The sequence below is a fragment of the Furipterus horrens genome, unplaced genomic scaffold (genome assembly GCF_987537825.1).
Source record: "Furipterus horrens unplaced genomic scaffold, mFurHor1.1.pri manual_scaffold_4, whole genome shotgun sequence".
NCBI classification, from domain to species: domain Eukaryota; kingdom Metazoa; phylum Chordata; class Mammalia; order Chiroptera; family Furipteridae; genus Furipterus; species Furipterus horrens.
This window is the reverse complement of record NW_028327174.1, coordinates 150,231,268-150,257,912: the sequence shown is the minus strand read 5'-3', so window position 1 is coordinate 150,257,912 and position 26,645 is coordinate 150,231,268. Positions and strand designations below refer to the sequence as shown.

At 36.3% G+C, this 26,645-nt stretch overlaps 1 protein-coding gene across 1 annotated transcript; it reads left to right on the top strand.

Moving 5' to 3' along the window:
* Window positions 1–26,284, top strand: CDC37L1 (cell division cycle 37 like 1, HSP90 cochaperone). The gene is made up of 7 exons (XM_090274135.1): window positions 1–284; window positions 4,051–4,332; window positions 10,003–10,096; window positions 17,629–17,744; window positions 18,034–18,156; window positions 23,091–23,255; window positions 25,761–26,284. Exons 1-7 carry the CDS (start codon window positions 153–155, stop codon window positions 25,860–25,862), a joined length of 1,014 nt encoding a protein of 337 aa, XP_090130261.1. The 5' UTR covers window positions 1–152; the 3' UTR covers window positions 25,863–26,284.
* Window positions 26,285–26,645: the final 361 nt, after the last annotated feature.

Below are 26,645 nucleotides of genomic sequence, written 5' to 3'. Positions count from 1 at the left end.
CATCCTAACGTGGGGCGTGCGCCGACGTTGCGACCAGCAGTGGAATTCTGGGTAACGGCCCCGGCCGGCTGGGGCAGCTGGCACCGCGCAGCAGGTTTTACTCACGCCAAGCCCGTTGACAGTGAGGGTTGTAGGGCCTGAGGCAGCTGGACATGGAGCAGCCATGGCCGCCTCCAGGACCTTGGAGCGTCCCTCGAACAGAGGATGAAGCTGAGGAAGAGAGTGACTTGGACGTGTCTCCCAGTTCTCCCCGCTGCCCACAACTGCCCAGCGACGGCGCCCAGGTGAGGGGGGTGGAGGGGACTCTTTCTACGGGCGGAAGGGGCGGTGCCGTCGCCAGGGTCCCAGAGCCCCCTGTCTGCGACCCTCTTCTGTGCCCTGTTCTGCGTCTCCACCTCACCCTCGGAGGGCAAAGGCCTGATGCCACCACCGCTATTTTAGCATCTTCTAAGGGCTTCACAGAGGAGCTGGCCATACATTTCTAATATTCATCCCGACGCACACCTTTTCACCTTGCTTTCCTCACCCTTGAAAGACACCCCTCCCCCAGCCCCCTCCTGATAGCACCCATATTGGGGGCCTATCATGCTATAACATTGACCCTTTGTCTTGTGCTTGGTTTTATCCGAGTATTTTAGTCTGTTGAAGACTAATCCTTGTGAACAGTTGGTAATTGGAAACAGTAAATGGTGGTATTTCAACAATTCACTGAGCTCCTGAGTTTTAAAGGTTTCTGATCCAATTTGACAGACTTGACATCTGAGCAAATTCTTTAAATCTCGGTTTTGATACTGGCGTAAATCTCTCCCATTCGCATGACCATTTTACCTCTTACAGTTGTTTTTAGTTTGGCTTCACATCATTCTCCAATAAAAACACAGAGGCAACACGTTTGCGTTTTCCTTCAGACTTCTTCCTGAAATTCCTGATGCTACTCATGGTTTTCATCCCAGCCTTCCTTCCTCTGAAACTAATCTGAATGGGATGTACCACTTAGGGTTTTTCTGGATCCTATCTTAAAAGAGTGCTTTCATACTCATCACTTTTTCTTGGTTTTTCTCCTAACCTGAGTGTGTTTTGAAAGTGTATTTCAGGATCACCTATTAAACACATGTTCAATGGAAGGGATTATCAGTGTCTCCTTTCTAACTTTCATACAAAATAGGGTCCCTGTGAGCTTAACCAAATTAGTGCAGTTTTTCTCTAGACTCATCCTGCAAGCTGTTAATAAATGAGCAATTTAAATTGTTTGTAAATGTAGGATCATTGATCCAATGCCCAGCTCACAGGGTTGACTTCACACAGAGAAAAATGCTGTTTCATAACACAGACTGTACTTCGGCCAGCCAGTCACTGGGAAAGTGCAAGACATTTTTTAGGAGGACAGAGTGAGAGTTGATAGGTCAGTACTCACCCACTAATTATGGATCACTGGTGTCATCTTTGTCTACAAAGTACATTATATAAATGAATGTGTTAGAGAAAAAAAATGAACAGCAGCTGCCATCGTCACTTTTGAAGGCATATGGAGAAACTAGAAGAACTTAGTGCATTGTGGTTGAATCACACAAGTAACCTAAGAGAAATTAAATTTTTTAAATATTTATATATTAATTTTTACTCACACTTGGAATTATAAGCTTATTTAGCTTAAAGGGATTTTAGAAGTGAATAGTCTTACCTCCTTCATTAAAAGTGATTTCCCTGAGACCATGTAGGTAGTGAGTGGCAGAATTAAAACTAGAACCCACTTCTGACTCCTAGTACAGTGTTCCCCCCCACCCACCCCTCTACACCTACTGCAGTGCCCATCCTATGATATAATGTAAAACTCAGTTTGACTGAATCCACCCTTGAATGGTGTTAAAATTTGTAAAGTGATTACTATCCTAAATCAGTTCATATGTGTGTAACCTACCTTTTTGTCTTGCTGGCTTTAGGACTTAAGTTTTGGGTTCAAATATTTAGAAATAATAAAATGTTAAATTTAATGTATAAACAGTTTATAATCTTCATTAAAGTAGCTTTGGCTTAATTGTATCAAGTATGGGGAATCAACTCTCCTTAATGTCATATGTGGTGTATAATTCTGAGATCCAATTAATGTAAAGACATTTTTGAATTTAGAGATAAAGTAACATAAGTATACCTTAATGTTAACAGTTCCTTTTTCACATTTATGTTCATTAAAATTATGCTTAATGTCCCTTTAAAATATAAATATTCTCAGATAAAAGATGATTTTTTATTTAATTATCTCAGTACATGTTACATACTTTGCTCTGATGGCCAAACATCTTTGTAGTCTGTGGAGAAGAATTTAAACATAAATCATTTTTAGAATTTGGAGATAAGATTTAAGTATCTAAGAAACAACTTTTTAAAAAAGAATTTTAGATTTTGCTTCCCAGCATATCATCAGTTTAGCTCAAATAAAATCTTATTACTATTCAAAAAAAAAAAAATGACTTGAGAATTTGTTCTGCATAATTTGAAAATGCAAGATCTATTTGTATATATCTTCTTTCTTATTATATTTCTGTCTTTTCTTACAATATAAATTTTATTGCTTAACTTTTCTCCTTTTTCTGGCCTCTTCTTAAAACATAGCTAGTCTACCCTTATTCTTGATTCTATTTTAAGATAGCACAAAATAAAAATAAGTACTTTAGTAGTTAGAGCCATGTGGTGCCTGGGCTCCAAACCTGCTAAATGATTAACTAAAACATCTGAAAAAAAGTGTTCACATTTGCCCCAATAGAAATCTAATTTTGCCTGAAGACCCATCTAAGAAGTAGGGGCCCTGCATGCTGCTTGCCTCAGAATTCTTTACCACCACTCGTCAGTTTTGTAAAGTGGAGAATCATTTATTAATTTATGATTTCTTAAATTCTAGCTCCTAAAGCTGAGAAGTTGAGTGAACGAATAAGCACAATATTGTGTGAAAACACCACTATAGAAGTATGCATAACTTGGATGGAGAGGGAAGGGATAAGAGATAATTTAGGGATGTGATGCCAGAATCTGGAATGGAGATAGGAGTGTGGTGGTGGTGGGGATGCCACATTGAAAGAATAGATGGAAAGAAGAAGCAAACAGGTAGAAGAGTAACTGAAACTGAGTCTAAAGAGATAAGGAGTGAGATCATGAGGGACAGTGCCATGTGACAAAGTTTGCACTTTATCCCAAGACTCTAAGAATGAGTGAAGTTATCAGATTTGCTCTACTCCAAGTCTAACAGAATAGAAAATGGCTTGAGATGACAAAGGGTTCATTTATATAATTAAAGGGATGAATAATGATGCACGTAAGGGAACAGACAAACTTTTTAGTTGGATACATTTTAGCTAAGAAATCATAAAGAATGTACCTTCCACTTTCATTTTATACAGCTGAGGAATATAAGGCACCCATCACACATAGTGGGTTCCGTAAACATTAAAGCTAATAACTGTTGCTTCTGAGTGAAACAGAATCACTAGGGTGGACCAGTTGGCTTTTCTTTTTTAATAACTGCCTGGTTTGACTATTTGATATAGTCAGTTATAAACAGAAATTGCCAGTAAGAACTTACCAGATTGCCAAAACATTGGAATAATACAGAAAGAAAATAGAAATGAAGAAATTATTACTTTTAAATAAAAGCTTTGCAATGAGTAACTTGCAGAGCAAAATTCTAAAGGTCTGGTTTTCAGCATGTCGAGTGATAAGGTGATGAACTAGATTTAAGCTTTTGTTTTTTCATTCTGCTATTTCAAATTATAAAGACTGTAAGTCAAATGTTTGTTGAACATCAGCTATATGCAAGACACTGTTAGTTTCCAGGCTTTATGTTACTGTTAGTTGTTGAGGAGGGGCACAGATTAACAACAAATTTTGAGCAGTGGATGAAACAAAACCTATAATATAAAATGTAACTTCATACACAGAAGGTGTCATACCTATGCACCAAAAACATCATACAAAAATCCTTGAGTAAAAGAAATTGAACTGTGCTGCATAAACACCCAATGCCTTCTTCATTTCTTACAAATACTATTTTCCACACAGATGTATAGCCATGGAATTGAAATGGCTTGCCAAAAACAGAAAGAATTTGTGAAGAGCTCTGTGGCGTGCAAATGGAATCTCGCTGAAGCTCAACAGAAACTTGGTAGTTTAGCACTGCATAACTCTGAGTCCTTGGATCAAGAACATGCCAAAGCACAAACAGCAATATCAGAACTGAGGCAGCGTGAAGAAGAATGGCGGCAGAAAGAAGAAGCTCTAGTACAAAGAGAGAGAATGTGTCTGTGGAATGTGGATGTCTTTAGCAAGGATGTTTTTAATAAGGTATGACCTTTTTTGCACCATAATGAAAAGAAAAAACCGAACGGTTTGTACAAACTGTTCTGCGTATTTGGTAGCAAAGCAACAGAATCCTGTAAACAATATTCAGTTTTGACAGTTCATCAAAAGTGCTTGTTACAGAAACCTGTATCCCCACTAATTTCTGATGTGGGTTGTTCTTAGTACAGATATATGGCTGCAGCATAGCACACCGGATTCTGGAGTCAGACTGCCTCAAATCTTAGCTTTGTCAAATTCTGGTTGTGACTTTGGACAAGTCACTTAACATCTTTAAGCCTCAGTTTCCTCAACTTTATGGGGTGGATATGAAGACTAAATGAGATGATGTCGTAAAAGCAGGTAGCATGGGGCCTGTCACATGGTAAAGCTAAGATTTTACAAGCACTTTCTAATGTTGCTGTGTTGTAGCTTGCTGTTAGTTTTTTAACACTAATGTAGAGTTATTGGATTTACTAAGTAAAGTCTTTCACTGTTATTTACCACTATTATTTAGTAAACCTCAGGCAGCAGCAGTCCAGACTTGGTATTACAAGCATTATTAGTGAAAGGACTAGTATAGTACTTATGCCAAGTTAGTAATTCTGTTTCTTACCGGATTCCGTAGGCCTTATTCTTTGACTTTTATATCTGAAGTAGATGCGGGCAGTGGACTTAAGTCATTTTCAGCTAATGTGTAAAGTGGTACTTCTTTCTGTTTGTACTAAACTTTTCAAGCTTTAGGGATAGACTGCTCATTCTTGTCTTAAGTTCACATTCACTTTACCCATCATTATTCTGTAGACTTCTGAGTCTATAGCTACTTGTTTCTGTTCTTGCATTCTCTCTCAACCCACCCTTTTAAGAACTCTTAAATTCCTCCCCATAGACCAGTTCTAGTGCTGCTACAGCAATAAGTAATACACAGGTAAATGACACCATTAGCCTTATCAGTACTTTATTCTTTAATTGACAAATAATTATAAGAGTACAACAACATACTTATTGTAAAAACAAGAGACATAAATATGTAAAATAAAACTGAAGGGCTTCCTTCACTACCAGTTTCATTTCCCAGAGATAACCACTGTTAACAGTGAGTCATATCTTTCTAGACTTTCTGTGCTTGTACCAATTTATATTTATATATTTTTCCTCTTCCACAACAGGATCACTTTTTGTCTGAATATTCAGCTGTTTCAGTATATATTGTTCTAAGGAGTGTGTCTTGTTAAGTGTTATTTTATTTCTGATATGCATTTATACCCTAAAACTCTTCAAAATAATTTTCTCCTCCCAGAGAGAATGGTCAAAGCAATGTTTCTTTGTTATAAAGTTAATGTCTCTTACCACAGTGGTCACAAAGAATATATTTTCATTTGTCTCAGTTTTCAGTTTTTTTTTTAACGTAGGTTCTAAAAAGGCCTACATTTATACCACACATTAATTAGGACTATCTTTATGTTACAGCTATTTGCTCAAAATCGTACATTGATTTTGTCTGAGAGCTTCAGACTTGAGAGGACTGGTCTAGATTTGCACTGCCCAACTCAATAGCCACTAGCCAAATGTGCTTTTGAGACCTTGAAATGTGGCCAGTTCAAATTAAGATGTGCTGTAAATGTAAAATACACACCGGATTCCAATGCCTTAGTACCTAAATGAATAAATAAACAAATATGTCACTAATAACTTTTTGTATTCCTTACATGTTAAAATGATATGTTGGGTTAAATTAATATGTTATCAAATTATGTGTTTCTTTATGCTTAATGTGGCTAATAGAAAACTTTATATTTGTGACTTGGATTATATTTCTACTGGACAGTGATCTAGATAGCAGAATATATAAAGAAAAAATAGTTTTATTTTGAAATATATAAACGTGTGCTTTTTTTTTTTTTTTTTTTTTTTTTGGTAAACTGGCAGAGAGCTAGTTTGCAATTTTCATTTTAGTCAGTGATGATCTCAGGGTTTAAATGTAACCACAGAATTTTCTGATAAGTTGTTCTCTCGTTTTTTATGGCCAGATACTACCTTCACCTTAGTCTGTTTTATGATTTGTTTAATCAAAAATAAGCTCTGCCCTAATAGAAATTTGTACTTGATTTCAGAATCAAACTGTTTGGCTTCTCCTAAGAAAAGTGTACAGCAAAGGCCTGTTTTAGGTTTACGTTTTGTCAAAGAATTTACAGTAAATATACTTTCTTCTCTATATGCTTTGAATTCCTAAGTTTATACCCAACAAGATCACCAAAGATTAGTCTAAAGCAGCGATTTTCACCTGGTGTGCTGCAAGAAGTTTTAAAACATGCAATACCTGACTATTTAGTCAAAGGTAGTCAAGGGCACTGACTTCTTTTCCCTTAGATTGTCAAATTAAAAAGCAACAACAGCCAAAACAACAAAAGCTGTTAGATGTGAATTCCGTGTCTTGAACCATAAATATATAGGTCATATAATAGAGTTACATTTTATTGGTCACGTCGCATAATAAGGTTGTGTCTCATTGGTTAATTCTTGGGATCAGAAATACTATATACAAGTACAGGCACCTGAGGTGTTTAAACCTTTATATTTTATTTTATTCTATTTGTATTGATTGACTTTTAGAGAGGGGTGGGGAAAGGGAAAATGAGGGAGAGAAACATGGATTTTGTTGTTCCACTTATTTATGCATTCGTCGGTTGATTCTTGTGTGTGCCCTAACTGGGGATCAAACTCGCAACCTTGGCATATTGGGAATGTGCTTAAATGACTGAACTGTCCGGCAGGGCTATAGGCATTTGATTTTTTTTTTAATACGCTTTATTGATTATGCTGTTACAGTTGTCCCAATTTCTTTTCCCTCTGTTCCTCTCCATCCAGTGATGCCCTTCCCTCTAGTTGTTCCCCCCACACTTAGTCCATGCCCATTGGTTGTGCATATAGTTCTTCTCAACATCTTCCACTCCACTCCACTCCACTCCTTCTTACTGTGCTTCTTAATTCCTGTACCATCTCTTTCCCTTTCCCCCTTCCTCCTTCCCGCTGACCTCCCCCCAAAATGTTCCCCATACCTATAATTCTTTTCCCACTCTCATTGCCTACTTAGTCTGCCTTTGTTTCAGTTCCCTAGCTTCTTTTGTTGGTTGCTGTGATACAGTTTTCATTTTAATGTTCACAGTTTTGATCCTCTTTCTCCTAAATAAGTCCCTCTAACATTTCACATAACAGTGATTTGGATCTAATGAACTCCTTCAGTTTTACTTTGTCCTGGAAGCACTTTCTCTGCCCTTCTATTCTGAAGGACAGCTTTGCTGGTTAGAGTAATCGTGGTTGTAGGTTTTTGCTTTTCATTACTTTGAATACCCTGGTTTGGCTCAGTGGATTGAGCGTCGGCCTGCGAGCTAAGTGTCGCTGGTTTGATCTTCCAGTCAGGGCACATCAGAGAAGGAAAACTCTGACTCCAAAAAACCTCCGCTGCCTTGCGGCATACCTCTTCAGGGGAAAGGCTAAGGGAGTAAACCCCGACAGAAAATCCGGAGCTGGAGTCCCTAAGGTGGTTTGACGTTGTAGTCAACACCGGCAACTCCTGCGGCGCACCTGAAGCCAAGCTGTATTGACTCCGTCTTTCCCTTGGACCCTTCAGCTGCGAAGAGAGGGGGGGTCTGCTGCATGGGCAACAGCAGACCCTCCATATCACCCTGCCCAGGCTCTGTAGCTTCAGCTTCACTAGAGAGGACACTCCAGCGTCATTGCAAGATGTCGATTCAACACGGGAGGAGACAGATACCGTGTCACTCCCGAGTCGGACTGCACAGCCATTCTCGGCAGTGCAGATAGACTCTTAAGAAGCTACACCATCGTCTCTCGAGACGGACGGCTGCCGACGACGACTTTGAATATTTCTTGCCAGTCCCTTCTTGCCTGCAGAGTTTCTTTTGAGAAATCAGCTGAGAGTCTTATTGGGACCCCTTTGTACATAATTCTCTTCTCTCTTGCTGCTTTTAAGATTCTCTCTTTATTCTTAATTTTTGACATTTTGATTCTAATGTGTCTTGGTGTGGTTCTCCCTGGGTCCAGTTTTTTTGGAACTCTCTGTGCTTCCTGGACCTGTAAGCCTATTTCCTTCCCCAAGTTAGGTAAGTTCTGCTTCATTATTTTTTCACATAATTTTTCAATTTCTAGTTCTTCACCTTCTGGCAACCCTATGATTTGGATGTTGGCCCGCTTATAGCCGTCCCATAGGTTTCTGAGCCTCTCCTCATTTTCCTCACTTTTCGTTTCCTCTTTCTGCACTGGTTGACTGTTTGTTCCTTCCCTATGTTCCGATCTGTTGATTTGATCCCTGGTTTTCTTTCCCTCAACACTAGTTTCATATGTGTTTTCATTCATTTCAACAGGACCAACCCTCATTCCTTCCCCGTTTTGTTTAAGATCTGCTATTAGGTCTGTAAGCATAAGCTCTGAACTGTGCCTCAGAAAGATTTCCTATCCGCTGCTTCATTAGGTTAGATATTTGCTGGCTGGTCAACTTCGTCCCCAGGATCTATATCATGATCTGTGCCATCCTGACAGTTTTGTGTTTACCTTTGCTGCCTGGGCAGGGCTGTCACACCTCCTACGCTATAGGGGGCGGAGCCCCATGCACTTGTCACAACTGGGCGACCCATCTCACCACAGTGTGGCGTTTTGCATGGGGCAGGGGTCCAAGATGGATTCCTGCTGTTCACTCTCCACTGAGAGACCGGTGCCTCCTCCTCCATCCCTACCCCCTCTGGCCCTCACAGCCCAAGGCAATGGGGTTCTGCCTCCCCCAGCGTTGGAATCGTGAGCTGAGCTGACGGGTTTGGTCTGCAGCCGGGGAGCTCCCCAGGTGCTTCTCACCTCCCCTTAAATACAGGTGTTTGTGCTTACTGCCATCCTGCCTCCTTTGCTGCCGCCAGCACAGCTTGACCTCTTCACCTGTCCTGCCCGTCCGGACGAGCACCACTTCTTTATAACTTCATACGTTGGACTTCCATGTAGCTTTATTTTCTGGAACTTCTGGTTATTTCTGGTTTTGCAGTAGTTGTATTCCTTCTTAGTTGTAGAGGGAAATGGAGCAGGTCAGTCTAGGCCTCCATCTTGGCCGGAAGTTATCCTAGGCACTTGATTTTTTTAAAAGTCACTAAGGAGCAAAAAGGGTAGGTAATTACTTTTATTTATTTATTTATTTATTTTGGGTAAAGCAGTCAAAATTATATCTTAATTGATATATTTTTTATCACATTGGCAAAATATATATTTTTTGGTGTGCTGCAGAAATTTAGTATTTAATGTGTGCCATGAGATGAAAAAGATTAAAAGTCACTGGTCTAGAGTTGGAAATACTTGATGGAAGTAAATAATGCAAAATATAAGTAATAGGGGAGTTTTTTTAACAAAAAGGTTAATTCATTTGTTTTTCTTTATAATTTCTAAAGTAATTCTATAATTTTCCACACATCTATCATTTTAAATAAAACTAAGCTTCAATACAAGTAAATTTTAATAGTTTAGTAGAGTTTATCAGATGAATTTGATGATATAGTATTAGTATAATACTACACTACATTTTTATAGTGTCTGTAGGAAGGATTGCTAGACATTCAGTATCCAAGAAAAAAGAGACAATTAGAATATAAATCTAATTTTAACTTAAAATGTTTTTAGAGTTTTATTAATCAAGATAAAGGAAAAGAAGCAGAAGATGAAGATAAATCAGAATCATTTATGCAGAAATATGAGCAAAAAATCAGACATTTTGGTAAGTTTACTTTTGAATTTCCTTCTTCTGTAACATTTAGTATAATAAATATGTACAAAAAGTGGATTTATAAAATGGGAACCAAAAGAAGGTGAAGGTAAGTGACAAACTACTTCTGGAACAGTTGTACAATTCTTGTTTTAGAAACTTTGGGCGGGGTCGCAGTAATAACCGAAATGTACTGACAGAGTAAACCAAATTGTGAAGAGCAGCAAATGTAATCTATTATTGTATAATACTATCCTCTAAGATACAGTCTTCATTCATTCCACAGCCTCCTTTCATTTCCCAACTAGTCTTTGCTTTGTCGTTTTGCTTTTTGCTTCCTTGGTATCTGGTATCATATGATTATAAAATTAGCATTCATTTTTTTCCCCCCACATTTTGGATATGATGCTATATATTTCATGCAGATTCTTGAACTGTTATTCAGATAAATGTAGTAATAGAAATATGTATACAAAGAACTGAAAAATGATTTTCTCTGTAGGGAAAAAGTGATGAGACAGGGATTAAGTGAAGTGAAGGCTTCCCAGAGGAAGTATCATTGGAACTGGATTATGAGGAATGCATAGGAGTTTTCCATGTAGACAAGGAAGGCAAAGCAACAATGTGTGCAGAGGCAGAGGTGGGAAACAGCATGCTCTAGTCTAAGATTTAACAGCAGTGTGATGATATTGCTGAAGTGAAAATGCGGTTAGGAAGTATTAAGAGTTAAGTAAGGTTCAAGGCATCTTTTTTTGATCCCAAGTCATAATATGTTAATTTAGTAAACATAGTTGTTGTCTGTAGTATGTTGAAAAGTTTTTTAAATGGCATTTTAAGATCTTTTTTCCTCTTGGTGCCTCCCCTCCCCAACCCCTCCACCCTGAAGTATTTAGAATTTCATTCATCCTCAGCTACGTCATGACAATAGATAACTACTTTAGAATTTTTCCCTTTTAAAAATATTTTTTATTCATTGATTTTAGAGGGAGGGAGGGAGGAGCAGAGAGAGACACTGAATTGTTGTTCCACTTATTTACGCATTCATTGGTTGAATCTTGTATGTGCCCTGACCGGGATCGAACCTGCAGCCTTAGTATATCCAGAGAACATGTTAACCAACTAAGCTACCTGGCCAGGGCCTGATTTTTTTCCCCTTCTTTTTATGTAGTTTATTCATAAAATACTCATTTTCTCATACTTTTTTTTTTATAGAAGCTGTGTATTCTATTTAATTAAAAAATAGTACCTGAAGAAATGAAGTTTATCCTTATATATCCTGTACTATTATTCTGGTAGTATTTATAATAGAAAAAAAGGATAAACAATCTTCCCTTGGATAGATATTAAAATTTTTTAATGAGCAGAGAGCCCTGAGTCATAAGGATAAAAAGCAAAATTTTTGTGTATCTTGTCATTCACCTGCAGTTCTCACTTCCTAGGCCTATATGTTCTGCTGTAGGAAAAAGAGTACCATATATTGATTGCTCTTTCAAAGTATGGTTGCATCTAGTGGAATAGCATTCTTCAAGGTTATTATCACCCAGTTGGCATACTATAGGCTAGTTTGCTTTGGAGCCATGTGAAACTGGTGGTTGTGAAACAGTTCCCTCACTTTTGCTGTTAACTTGGTCAGAAGAAATTTCGTGTGGGCAAATATCTCAGCCTCACAAGCTATAATAACCTACCTGGCACTATAACTGTATGCATCTTCAGTAAGACATTTCACTATTCAGTAAACCTGGTGTTTCTGGTTATACTGACATTCATAATACCAGTGAATTTCACAAGCCCATTGTCTTCATTTCTTTTGCTGTAAAATTAGTTTCTGGGTCAATAAATAACATGATATTGGAAATAAGTTGTTTAGTAAGACCACAAATGTATTACTGGTAGAAGTATAGCAAGGAGAGACAGCAATGCCAGGTCTAGAATGGGCTTGTTAAAGTGAGGAACCACTGGTCCCTCCAAGATGAAATGGGACCAAAATAATCAACCTGTTACTTGATGGTTGGCTGGTCTCTCCAGCATATGGTACCTTATTGAGGTTTCAACACTGGTTTCTGCTACTTGCAAATTAGGTGTTCAGTGACTGTCGTGGAATATTGACAGGGGAGATCCCATCCTGTTGAATCTCTGCATAATCTCAAGTCTGCCATTTTGACCCCTAAATTTATAAAATATTGTCCAAGCAATGAGGTGCCTGAGCATAATGGCTGTCATAACATCCTCAAATGATTAATAAGCAGTTGTTTTGCCATTGTTTGTGTTGGCTTCCAGTAACTCATCCTATAATACTAACCAGAGTTTTACTGTCTTCAAAGCCAACCAGACATTATAGCCATTCCTGGATTCACATTGTGCCAAGACATGCACATTGACTTTTCACTTTGGAGGAGATAGCCTTTTTGCTACAGCCCATTGGATTCCCCCAGCATTGTTAACTAAGGCTGTAGGCTCCCCAAAATTTCATGGGTTTTATTTCCAACTTTCTTGTATATTTATATCTTACCAAGATATTTGGTACCTTCCACTTCCTGCTCACCAAGTTCCATCAGTGAAAAGTGGACCAACTTACAGTAATGTGGGATGATGAGATAATCAAAGTCCCTGTGAATTAAGTTATAGCTCAGAGTTGATAGAGACCTGAGGCAGCGAAAGTTTAATGCTGTCCTTGCTGGCTGGAAGCAAGTGTTTCTGGTGGTGTATGCTTATTGTGGTAAAGGGTAAGAAAGAATTTTCCAGAATAACGACATTGATACACTTCTTTGAAATAGACACATGTGGAATAGCAACTGTGATTAAAGCTTCCAGTTGGAGGTTTTCCAAACTTGCATTGCATTCCAGACTCTTGGAAGACATGGGCCTTGTACATGGGAGGCTACAAAGGCCTACAGAGTCTTCCGTACCAGTTCTTCTCTGGTCTCATGTGTACTTACATTCTTTAAAATTTTTCCTAACTTTTCCTAGTAGTATTTGTTGACTGTCTTTCTTGTGTTGCTTTTAACCATTATAACTTGATAGAATGTGCTATCTAATGATAAATGGCACAACCATATCATGAATTATTGTGAAACATTGAAATCTTGACTTTCTCCCCTACATTTGTATTTATTAATTTAGTTAATTCGTGTTTTATAAATATAAAATATCAATTTAGAAACAAAGTGTTTTTTAAATTTCACAGAAGTTTTATTCAAAGTCATATGCAACTTCGACATTACTGTCTTTATGATCATCAGAGATGCTTTTTGATGATTTAACGCAGTTTTTCATGGCACATCACATCCAGCCCAACTTAGCTGTGATTCAGCAATTTTTGAATCACTGAGAATTTTACCAAAAGCTATAAACATTTTCATGAATACTGTGATGGGATATTTTCCAGATGTCGATATTCACAGACTCTTCAGTGTAATCACTTATATATTGCTTTTCAAACACATCAATATCCTATTTTTAAAAAACATTTAATATAAAGTACTTTTGAATAGAATGTGAAGTGAAATGAGTAGAAAATTAATATGGAGGATGTGATTCTAATTTGTTTCATTAAAAGTAATTTAAAAATAAGCCCAGAAGGAAATACATAAAAATGTTAACATTAGTTATCCCTTTTAGAATTGCAGATGATTTTTTTTCCTGGCTTTTTCAAATTCTTCACAATAAATATACAGTAGTCCCTCGCTATATCGTGGTTCACTTATTGCAGCCTCACTGTATTGTAGGATTTTTTAAAATATTATATTTAATTATTGTGGATTTTTCACTATATCATGGGATTTTGTGGTATTGTATACATATGTTGTTAAAGTTACATAGGTTTAAGAGTGTAGAATAAATGTAAGGTTCCTACTTTGTGGGGGGGGGGTCTAGAATGTAATACCTGTGATAAGTGAGGGAATACTATATTTTTATAATCTGAAAATAAATATTTAGAAGAGTTTACAATAAGAATTCAAGGATGGCTTAACATTAGGAAACTCATTAATATGATCACCATATTAACAGATTATAATAGTATAACTGCAAGATTTAGTGATCAGTTTGATGTGTGGAAATGTCAGTGGAATTTCTAGAATGCTTGATTGGGTAACAGAGCCTAGGAAGCACTATAGATGTCAGGGAAAGAAGAGTGGGTTTTGTTTCAAATAAGATGAGTTTATGTGTAGCACAAAGAAATTAGGATGAGTGTAATTTAAAGGATTAAAATCTATCATTTGTATTATACATATAATGCAGAAAAAGGAAAGGAAATCAACAAGGTTATGTATTTGGAGACTGTGTTAGGAATCAGGTGGAATATCAAAAGCTGATGGATGCATTAGTATTTATTATAGATGTTCACCAGGAAAATTTAGAGGTAAAATTAATTATTTTTAATTAAAATATTTTTCAAGCATTCAGAGAAGTTGATTGGCTCCTTTAAATTACTAGAGTATCCTTAACCAAGGATTAGCTTAATATTTGAATGAGTGAATGAATTGTTCATGTTGTGTGAACATGAAGCTAACATTTATAAAGTGTTTACCCTCTGTCAGATAGTTTTAAGTGCTCTATGTATATTGACTTATTTAATTCTCACAAAAATCCTGTGAATTAGATACTGTTTTTAAGTCCTATTTTACATATGAGAAAATGGAACTATAAAGGTATAAAGGAACTTGTCCAAGGTGTAATAAATGGTCTGTATTTGAACCTGGGCAGATTAACCTCAGAGTCTGTTTTCTTAGCCATCATACTAGATTGTGTTACTCCGTTTGTTTACGTTTGTTTACAAATCCCAAAATAACATTAGTACTTTCAGGTATGTTCTGTTCCACTAAGTTTTTTATTCTATTGATGTATTTGTTCATAAAATTCCACACTCTTCTTACAAAGGTCTGTATGGAATACCTATAACCTAAATCCTCAATTTGGTAATAATTTGGGGAGAGAGAGAAACATCCATGAGAGAAAGAAATACTGTTCAGTTGTCTCCTGTACGCACCCTGACTGGGGATCAAACCCACAGCCTGACTGGAGATTGGATCTGCAACCTTTTGGTGCATGGGATGACACTCCAGCCAAGCCACCCTACCCGGGCTAATTTGGTATACATTTTTTAAATCAAGTCATAGCAAGTTTCCGTCAGATAAAGAAAAGCTATGGTCAACCTCAAGTGTTAATTTTGTCTCAGTTATCAAATAGTTAAAATTTAACATTTAATGAGATCCGTCCTCATAGCCCCTATAAATGTCACTAATTCTTTCATATTGTCTTTCCTGCAAAAGAAATCCCAAAAATGGATAGGATTTTGGCACCTCACTGAGTTGTGGTGCTGCCATGGAGAAGTAAACTGGAGAAGCAATGCTCTCTCTATTTATAATATATAGAGTTGAAAACATTGCCTCTTCAGAAGTGTCACAAAGCTGAGGCAAAACTGCTTCATAGAACTTACTCTATGGCTACAAGTATAAGAAATAAGGATTATGCTTTCTTTTGGGGGGCGGGGGTGAAGGAAACTTTATTCAGTGCAAAACAGCTCAATTGTGATAAAGCACATGTGTGAGGAGGCCCTGGGGGCCAGGCCCCTCTCTGACTAGACAGCTCTGTTCTGCATCTTGCTGGTATAATCTGCTCTGGTGACACATCTTTAACTCCAGCAAGAGAAACCACACTGCTCAATCTTGGGAGGAAAAAGTATGCTCCAGAGCTAGAGTGGTCCTCAACCCTGGTCCCTGATTGGCCCGCCCTCATATGACGATCTCCAAATCTTTGCAGTTTGGCCAAAAAAGTACTATCCTGATTGGCCAGAATGAAGCAGCTTTGATTGGTTGGTGAAGGTGATGGAGAGGGTGCTGGAAGGGAGTAATAGCTGTGCAGCTCCTACTGGATGGGGAAGCTTCAGTCCTATTGGTCGAAGTAGGATTCCAGGAACTCCTTTATAAGAGCTGGCTCAGGTGGCAAAACTACAGTGCAGGCAGACAGTTCAGTGCGGAGGACAGGCAGTTCAATACAGGCTTCTCCCTGACCTGCAGTTTGCGTGAGAGGCTCCTATGTAGAAATGGCTGCTAGGCTGTGCTGGACAGGTGGGTAGGCAAAGCTTATCATCCAGCATTTCTCTATCCAAGGGCTTCAGGCAAAGTCCCTGAGGATCTGGTGGCTCTGGACACTGAGGGGGCAAGTTTGCTGGCAAGTGGAGAGGTGTGACTTGGAGAAAGAATAGCTTAGTCGTGCACAAGAAAAGGAGCTGTGGCATTTGCACCCCGTAAAGCCTGGTCTGCCCGTGACACACATCCCATCCTGCCCCAGCACCATCTGTGCCACGATGTAGATGGTGATCTGGCCTACCGGATTATGCTTTCTTTAATCCTTCTGACCCTCAGAAGTTATTGAGCTCTTTAATTATAGTCTGAGAAGTAGTTTCAAGTAACTTCCATAATCATTGTGCTTCTCAGAATTTAAAATATCCTAATCACTGTTTCCAAAGTATTGGGGAAATAGCTTTATAAAGCTTGTAAAACTCTTCACAACAAAATACTAAAATGCTTTTTCCCATTGTTTTTTCTTTTTAAGTGAAAAAAGTAATCACTTTGTTTTAATTGATTCCCATGTGTTACTAAACATGTATTTTTCAGTAAGACATGTGTCCTCGGTTTTGTTGTTTCTTGTGCTCTAATTGGAACTTTAATGTATAGAAGTTAATTTTGTGTCTGGAGGAAAGATTTACTGACAAGCTATTAAGACGGCCTTATACAATTTTTATGGTGAGTCAGTAATATCTAGACTCTTTTGGATGAGTCTAAAGTTCCTAAAGCTAACAGTGTTATACTTAATTTATTTAATTGTAAAGCTGACTGGAGAAAGTTAAATAAAAACTCAACACTTTGCTGGTTCCATGATCACTTGGGTGGTACTGACTTTCTGGCTAAGTTTCTTACTAATTTGAATAAAAATAGAGATACACCTTAAGTAATATTTGCATTATTTTGAAGCAAAGCGACAGCCATTTGTTAATATGTTTAATTTCTATTTATTTATAAAAATTGGTTTTCTATGCTGTCAACATTTTACCCCATATCATCTTAGACATTGTTTAATAAATTAGAATGTAGCTTTTCTGAACCTTCTACTAAATCTGTTTGCTAAGTGTAATTTCTTGAGATTTTGCTTTCTTTTAAATCTTTCTAATAGAAAATATTGTATTTGATGCCTAAATAATGTTTAGTCTCTTAAAATCATCTGTATTCACTAGGATGACCAGCCATCTCAATTTGCCTTGGACTTCAGGCGTTCTCCAGATGCAGTTGTTTTGGCTTTAAACCAGTCACTTTACTTAAGCCTGATTATCTGAAGTAAAACTTTCTATGAATTTTGGAAGCTATGTCAGTATACTGTATTTTGCTTTAAAAGAATTGTATCCCTCTTCATTTGCTTTTTTACCGTTATATATTGCTGTGATAGGTAATATGAACCAGTCTTTAAAAAGAACCATTTTAAAATACCATTTCTTCACTTACAAGAAGAAAGTACTTGATATTCATGCTTTAATTCTTTTTTTACAGGTATGTTGAGTCGATGGGATGATAGTCAGAGATTTTTGTCTGACCATCCATACCTTGTATGTGAAGAAACTGCCAAATATCTTATTTTATGGTGTTTTCATCTAGAAGCTGAACAGGTATCATGTGAACCTTGATTTTCTGGGAACCTCGGTGGAATTCTAATCTACCTTTTATTTTTACATTACTTTAAATGAAAACAGGAGGTCATTAAATGGGATTACAATTTTTTGTTTTCAGATCTACTTGAGTTTACTGTGGGAATATTTTTTAATTATTTTAGTTAGCACATGGAAACTTTTTTTCTAATATACCTTCCCTGTGCCATCTCTCATGTTCCTAAATATTAAGCTTTTTAAAATATATTTCCAGAGGTATTTCTTATAATTTTAATCTATTTATTTCCAGAAAGGGGCTCTAATGGAACAAATAGCACATCAAGCTGTTGTAATGCAGTTTATTATGGAAATGGCCAAAAACTGTAATGTGGATCCAAGAGGGTGTTTTCGTTTATTTTTCCAGAAAGCCAAAGTAAGTAGCTATTTGGTGTTGCTAAACGGAAGGGTGAGGGCTTAGTGAGACATCTTTGGTCCATACACATGAAAGGAAGCCATTCAGCTAGGATGCCACAGGCTAAATTCTGTAGATTTCATAGTGGAAAGAAAAATTATATTGCTAATATCATGCTAATTTAGACATAAGGGATCTATATAAGAGGCTATACTCTACCATGTATGTGAAATTGAGACCTGTTCAAATGAATGTATGCATTCAGGAAAATTAGAGTGTTCCATCATTTATTCAATAAATATTGATTAACTATAAATGCAAAAGCATAACTGTTTAAGATGCTGAGGATTACAGTGGTGAATGAAATAGATGTCAGATTTTTGTAATGAAAAACAGGAAATAACTTAAAAAATTTGCCCTGGCTGTTGTGATTCAGTGGATTGAGCATTGGCCTGTAAACCAAAAGGTCGCCAGTTCGATTCCTAGCCAGAGCACATGCCTGGGTTGTAGGCCAGGTCCCCAGTTGGGGGTGTGCAAGAGGCAACAAATCGATGTATCTCTCACACATCGTTGCTTCTCTCCCTCTCATTCTCTCTCCCTTCCCCTCTCTAAATATAAGTAAAAATAAATAAAATCTTTTTAAAAAAATGATTTAAAAAAATTCAACAAGGAGCAACAGCTAAAAAACACCAAATGAACTGGTACATAAGAATATTATGCAGCCATTAAAATTATATTTTGAAAAAAATTTTAAATGAGATAATACTTTGCTGTAAAGTCAAAAGAAGTGATACGTATTTATATATGCAAGATGATGTTGGCCATGTTAAGGAAAAATAGGTATGTCTAGAAAGATCAAGTACCATTTCACACTCACTGAATTAGTAAATTAGCAAGTTGTAAAGGAAGTAGAGCAACAAGAATCCACATTCACTGCCTGTGGGAGTATAACTTGGTACAACCCTTTTGGAACATTTCCCTTGTAAAGTTGAACAAGTACTACCACCCAGAAATTCTCCTAGGTATATCTCTTAGAGAATAGATTTTTCAACATGTGGTCCAGGGACACTCAAGGGTCTGCAAGACCCTTTCAAGAGGCCTTAAGTCAAAACTTTTTCATAATATTAATGCTAAGATGTTATTTGCCATTTTCACTATCATGAGTGCAGTAAGATTAATACAGAAACAGATGTGTGAATCTAGTTATCTTCTGTTAAGCCAGACTTCTCACTAAATTTGGGTGGAAAATTTTTTTTAAAGAAATTCATTATAAATGTTAATATGTAATGAGTTTGTTATTGTTATGTTTATTTGCTTTTTAGAGAGAGGGGAAGGGAGGGACAAAGGGAGAGAAGCATCCATGTGCAAGAGATACATGGATCAGTTGCCTCTTGCATGTGCCCTGACTGGGAATCAAACTGGTGACCTTTTGGTTCGCAGGCCAGTGCTCAGTCCATGGAACCACACCAGCCATTGCTTGTTAATATTTTTAAAACTCTTCGGTTTTAATTTCTAACACAAATATTAATAGAATTAGCCCACATAAACAGGAGCTCTTTAGGTTCCTGAGTACTTTTCAAGAGTGTGAAAGAGTCCTGAGACAATAAAGTTTGAGAATTATTGCCTTAGAGAAACTCATGTATGTGCACTAGATACCATAATGTTCATAGAAGCAGAATTGTTCATAACAGCAAAACGCCTGGGGACAACCCAGATGTCTATTAACAGTAGAATGAAGCAGCATCAGCATGAATAAAAGGCAAGAGAGTAAAAAAAAAAAGGCAAGCTACAGAATGATATATCCAGTACCATTTTTAAAAAAATACTTTATTTAGGCCTGACTGGTGTGGCTCAGTGGATTGAGCGCCAGCTTGCGGACCTAAGGGTCACCAGTTTGATTCCCAGTCAGAGCAAGTGCTTGGGTTGCAGGCTAGATCCCCATTTGGGGGCATGTGAGAGGCAACCACACATTGATGTTTCTTTCCCTCTCTCCGTCTCTCCCTCCCTTCCCCTCTTTCTAAAAATAAATAAAGTCTTTACGTATTTTTTATTTTTATTTTTTAAAGAGAGGGGAAGGGAGAGAGAAAGAGGGAGAGAACCATCAATCGGCTGCCTCTTGAATGCCCCCATCTGGGGACCTGGCCCACAACCCAGACATGTGCCCTGACAGGGAATCAAACCGGCAACCCTTCAGTTCACAGGCTGACACACAGTTCACTGAGCCATACCTGCCAGGGCTCAAGTACCATTTTTTAAATCTTCATATGTTTTAAAGTTCAAAAACAAGCAGAACTATGCAATATATTAAGGGACACATATATAAGGGGTAAAACTAAAGAGACAAAGGAATAATGAAGACAAAAGCCATAATGTAAATTCAGAGAGAGAGAGAATGTCTCTCGAACTGATTTCTAAAGTATTAAATAATAATGATCTGTTTTCTAATATGTGTGGGTATATAATGGTTTTTTTCCCAGTAAACTATACATGTATCTTTACATGCTTGCATACATAATACTTAGTATACATAATTAGAGGTTAGAAAGGAATATGCCATTCCAGTCAGGGCACATGACTAGGTTGCACGTCAGGTCCCCAGTTGGGGGCGCGTAAGAGGAAACCACACAGTGATGTTTCTCTCCCTCTCTTTCTCCTTTCCCTTCTCTCTAAAAAATAGATAGATAGATAGATAGATAAGTGAAATAGTTAAAAATATTTCTTTAAAAAAGAAATATGTCAAAAGTTTAACTTTGATTATATTTGGGTGGTGTAATTATAAATTATTTCTATTTTATTTTTCAATGAACATATTTCCTTTTATAAATAGAAGAAAATATATTTTAAATTCAAATACATGTATATCAGGGTGGTAGTAGTCCTACTTTAAATGTTCGAAGCTCTTTTAAAGTGTAGCCTAAATAGGAAATTTTTCCAAAGCAGGACAGTTTTAATGAGTAAATGATTGAGTTGGTATTTTAGCTAGGTTTCTAATGACTATTCTAAAATTTCACTTAACCCATGGCATGCAAAAAAAATACTTTCTTTTTCATCTTACATTAATGGTTATGTTTGACCCAGTGCTTAATAGGATAATGAACATAGCCACACTATGTGTGTTTTTTGAAATTTACTTTGGCAAAATTGCACTAAAGTCTTTAGATCTTAACATTGTGTGCATAATAATAATTTTTTTAATTTTTAATTTTTTTATTATGGCATTCTCATTTAAATAGAGACTATTGGGTGAAATTTTTTTAATTTTATTTATTTTTTAAAATTGTTTTTTTATTACAGTTGTCCCATTTCCCCTCGTTGCTCTCCCATGTCCTGCCCACCGCCCCTTTATTCGTTGTTTCTTATATGTGCCCTGACCAGAGGTCAAACCCACAACCTTGATGTATTGGGAAAATGCTGTAACCTACTGAGCTATCCAGCCAGGGTGCATAATAATAATTTTTTTAAATTAAAGAATAGCTTTTCATAGATGCTTACTTCGTGCTAGGTACTATTATAAGCACTTTTCATGGATTAACTCATTAAATCTCATAACATTTTATGAGGATTATCCTATTTTACAAGTGATGAAATTAACATAGAGTTAAACAAGTGACTCATAGGCTACTTAATAAAACAAAAATCAGTCAAGTCTCTAGATTGAAATCTTTGGGCCTTTAGCATGCAGTAAGATCAGCAACTGTGCCACTTGATTCTTTTACTAGTTGATTGCATAATTTCAGAAGAATTACTTTGATACAAAGGTTAACATCCCATGTGTCCACACAAGTACCTCATATTGACCAAATTGAAATGCTATTGATATAATTAAGGAAATGATTCTAAATTTATAAAAAGATAGAATGGCAGCATAGAACATCATCTGCATTATTTGTATAGATAAACGGATGCTAATGACTGACTAATCCACAGCTTTTAATCTAGTTATACAACCTAAACTACATTAAAGAAAAAATAGCATTGCAGACAAATGGACTCAGTGGTATTAAGAAATGAGACTTTGGCTCTGGTTGGTGTGGCTCAGTGGATTGAGCTCCAGGCTGTGAACCAAAGGATCGCTGGTTTGATTCCCAGTCAGGGCACATGCCTGTGTTGCAGGCCAGGTCCCCAGTTGGGGGCATGCAAGAGGCAACCACATATTGATGTTTCTCTCTCTCTTTTCTTCTCTTCCCTTCTCTCTAAAAATAAATAAATAAAACCTTTTAAAAAAAAGGAAAGAAAGAAATGAGACTTTGACAAAATCTTTTCTACCATTTGAACATAAATCCTATGTTCTGTTAGTGTAGGATCTGCACTGTCATTCTTTATCTGCAAAGGAGACATTTATAAGTAGAGGCTACTGCCAGAAGGGTGTTTTGTATGGGGAATTTTGCTTATATTATACATCATCAGAGGGAGTTCCCATACCTCAACATAAAACATCATACTTTTTTCTTTCTATAATGTTGAAAAGAAGGTGCTTTCTTAAACACTAAAGTATTTTCATAAGATATATTGAATGTTGAATTTTATTTGATTTTCATGGCTTTTACAGATCAGAATCACTAGAAACAGGTAATAATGCCCCCTCATTAATTGGTAGAGAATTGAAAGGCTTTAAGAATATCCTTTGGTTGTTGCTTGGCAATGGAAGAGAAGAGCAGAATGTAAGAGAGTAAATGACTATTTTGGATCCTGTCAAGAATATAAGGAAAACAAAAAGCTTACTTTCTTTTGTTACATATTTGTATGTTTAAAGAGGGATTGTTTATTTGTTTTATTTTGCTGAAGCAGAGGGAAATAGAAGAAACCAATCACTAATATTCCTTGGTGGTTTCTACATTTAAACCGTTTACCTCATCTTTACCTTTCTCTATTTCAGACCTGATATATGCGTGTTAGAATTTACTCTGTAGTTTGGAAATCTTCAAAAACAGTCTTTTGTGTTCTGTGTTTTCTAGGCAGAGGAAGAAGGTTATTTTGAAGCATTCAAAAATGAACTTGAAGCTTTCAAGTCAAGAGTCAGACATTATTCTCAATCACCAAGTTTTCAACCTGTGACAGTTCAGAATCATGTTCCCCATTCTGGTATTGGATCTGTAGGTTTATTAGAATCCTTGCCACAGGTAAGGTGGAAAAACAAATGTTTAAGGGGCCATTTAAGGAAAGCAATTGATCGTATTTAAGTCAGCCAAAAATGTTACTCTGAAGAATGGAAATAATGAAGGGTCTGACTTAAATAATTAGTCATGCTACCCCAGAGTTAGACATAGAGGTAATATTCACTTTTGATTTGTCCTATAGGTTATTTCTTATTGCTCTTTAGTATAGTGATGATTTTCTCTTCAGTTCTTTGAAAAATAACCCACAGGGAACTAGTCTTTCCAAGGGAATTTTATGACTAAGTCACTGTCAAGTCCTTATATAAACCTAAAATTAAGGTGTCATATAATGAATGCAAAGGAAAAAAATTTTTTGAAGGATATCTTTGATTCTAACATAAGAGGGAAAGATAAATGTTAAAATATCATGAGATACTATATTATGAAAAAGTTGCTTCTGGTTTGAGAGAAGTAAGTTCTTGTTCTTTGTATAAGACAGCAACTGAGATCTGCTGCAGGCATCCCTTGCAAGTCATTTTGGCAGAGTACCTGGGATTACACAATTTTGACAGTTTTGAATTGCTGATAGTACCAGGGTTGTTGAGATTAAATTCATCTGACAGACCAACCCTCATGGTAGGAGAAGAGCATCTTGGTCTACTTAGGGAAAGAACAATTGGATAAGCTTTAAGCTAGATATGTAGGACTGTCAACTGGTTGAGGGAAATATGAGAGGCAACCTGAGGGACTAAGTTGTCAGCTGAGAGGAGATTTGGAAGTAAAGCTTACCATAATAATGATAACATCCCATTTTTATTACAGGAGTTTATAGGCTGCAAATCACTATTATATATTTTATCATTTAATCTTCTCAAAACCTTGTGATTCATTTTCATTCATATTATTCTTACTATAAACTGAAGCTCATGGAGGGTAAGTAATTTGCCTGGAGTCAATACAATAAATGATGGAGCTAATATTCTAATCCTGAATTTCAGTCCTACTGCTCATTCATCTATACCATAGGCTGTTGTTGAATCATATACAAGAAATAAGACAAGACACACAGTCATGTGCTCTTGGGAAGAGCTGGTCAAGAACTGGGACAAGAAATGGATTGAGAATGTTATTGAATGAGAGTATCATCAGTGGAATTGAAGTATAACTGTGGCTAGACATATTGATTACTTTTTCTTTTTTCAAGTCTCTTCATGATGACATCTTAGAGTTCTTAGGAAGATGGGTTAGATGAGTTCTAGAGACTTTTGCCAACTGTAACACCCAAAACTCAGTCATGGAACACTGGAGCCTGGTCTTAATAGACACTTCTGTTCTGAAGGCCTTTGGAATTGGATCTTAGCATTCTGTTTCTTTGAAGAATGGGATAATGTGATGAGAGTATTAATAATTTTTTATAAAATTTAGATTTGGGTAACTTTTAAAGGATCTTTTGAAAACCCTGCTTCCCTATGGGATGGGAAGGTTTGCAGCATCTGTGCTATGGTTGGACTGTTTTCCTCGCTGGTGTTTAGTAAATAAATTAAATGACACTAGATGATAGAGTAGTAAAACTCTTAAGTAGCTAGCAGATATTCCGAACAACTGAGTAGAGAAAATTGAATTCTTGGCCTAAAGTCCTAGGTTAAGGGCGTATATCCTTATTCATGGTGCTTTAACAGATAGTGGTTTTATTTTTGCACTTACCGAATAAAGTTTTCTGTTCATAGTTTTAGAAATGGACAAATAGAACATTATGAGTTCTTCTGTTTCAGAAGTAAATAAAACCTAAATTAAACTGTTCTTTTATTCCCAATTTTTAAAATATGGGTCAGAGTACCTCTTAAAAGTTTAAGGATTTCTCACTTGAGTTTGTTTTAACCTTTGAGAAACCAAAATAAAGTGAAGATAGCTATAATTTCTTATTTGTGTTGCATATTTACTATTTATTGTTGCGATTAGGTAATAATATACATTGTTGACTTAAAGCCATGTTTATATTTTAAATTATCAATAGCTACATGTAATAACATGGAAGATGTAGCATTGTATAATTAATTAAAATTATACAGGTTTTTTTTTGTTTTGTTTTCATTTCTTAAAATTGATTGACTTGAAAGAGAAGCATTGATTTGTTGTTCCACTTATTGATGCATTCATTGGTTTATTTTTGTATATGCCCTAACTGGAGATCAAACCCACAACCTTGGTGTATAGGCAAAATGCTTTAACCAACTGAGCTACCCGCCCAGGGCAATATATAGTTTTTTAAAAGGAGAAAAAAGGTAGTATTTATTACATTTGTATTTTTCACATCTCTTTGGATTAAGTGGTAATATCTATTTTTCTGTCTCTCTATCTTGGGTTTCAACCCATGTCCCAAGTTTGACTCCCAAGTCCATCTTCTTTCCTGCTCTCCTACACTGCAGAGAAATAAGAGAATGTGAAACTGCTGATTATGTAGTTTCATATACTGGCATAAAACTAGTTATCATCCATTGTTTCTTCCTTATACTTTTTTTTTTCTTCCAGAATCCAGATTATCTTCAGCATTCTATCAATACAGCTCTCTGCAGTTTAAACTCAGTGGTACATAAAGAAGATGATGAACCCAAAATGATGGATACTGTATAATTTGGTTAAGACTGTTTAGGCCAAGTACTATTTTGTTACAAGAAAGGAAAAACTTGGCTATTTTCTTGACACTTTTATGGGTGCTGCACTTTATTTTTGTTCGGTTTTTGATGGGAGGGGAAAAAAAGAGTACTGAAATGTTTTGTAAAATTTTTTTTATGTGCTGCTAGATTTTTTTGTTTTGTTTTTTTCTGAAGAGAGGAGTGGTACCATATGTTCCAAGAAGTCAAACTGAACTTTGTTTTTTTGCTACTAAATTTGCCTTTAATCTTATTGTTCTCACTTTTGGAATCAAAGTATGAAAATCTGCACAAATGCAATGTTTACAAGAACTGGTTGATTCTAGGAGGCATCTGCTACAGTCTTTTTATATGGATATGTACATGCCCTACTCTATAAAAGTAATTAAAGATAAAAATGTCCTTGTATCCTACTGCTAATTTAGCTGTCAAATCTGGTGTTTTATCATATTAAAAGCAATAAATCAGTAGTTGATAATCTACTTTACTAAATAAGCTGGATGATACAAATTTTTTTAAAGTTTTCCCCTTAAAGTAATATTGCATTTGTATTTTCGGCACCATCAGTTACATAAACCCTTGACTATATATCAAATTTATACAGACACTAAATTAAACCCTTAAGTATTCTCATAACTGTATTCCTTAGAAATTTATTTTACCCTGTTGACTTTTTAGTAGTAAGGGATATAGTAATTTAAAAAGTGATAAAGCTAATACAGATTTTTTTTTTTATTAAGACCAACTTCAAGCTCACTCTTAG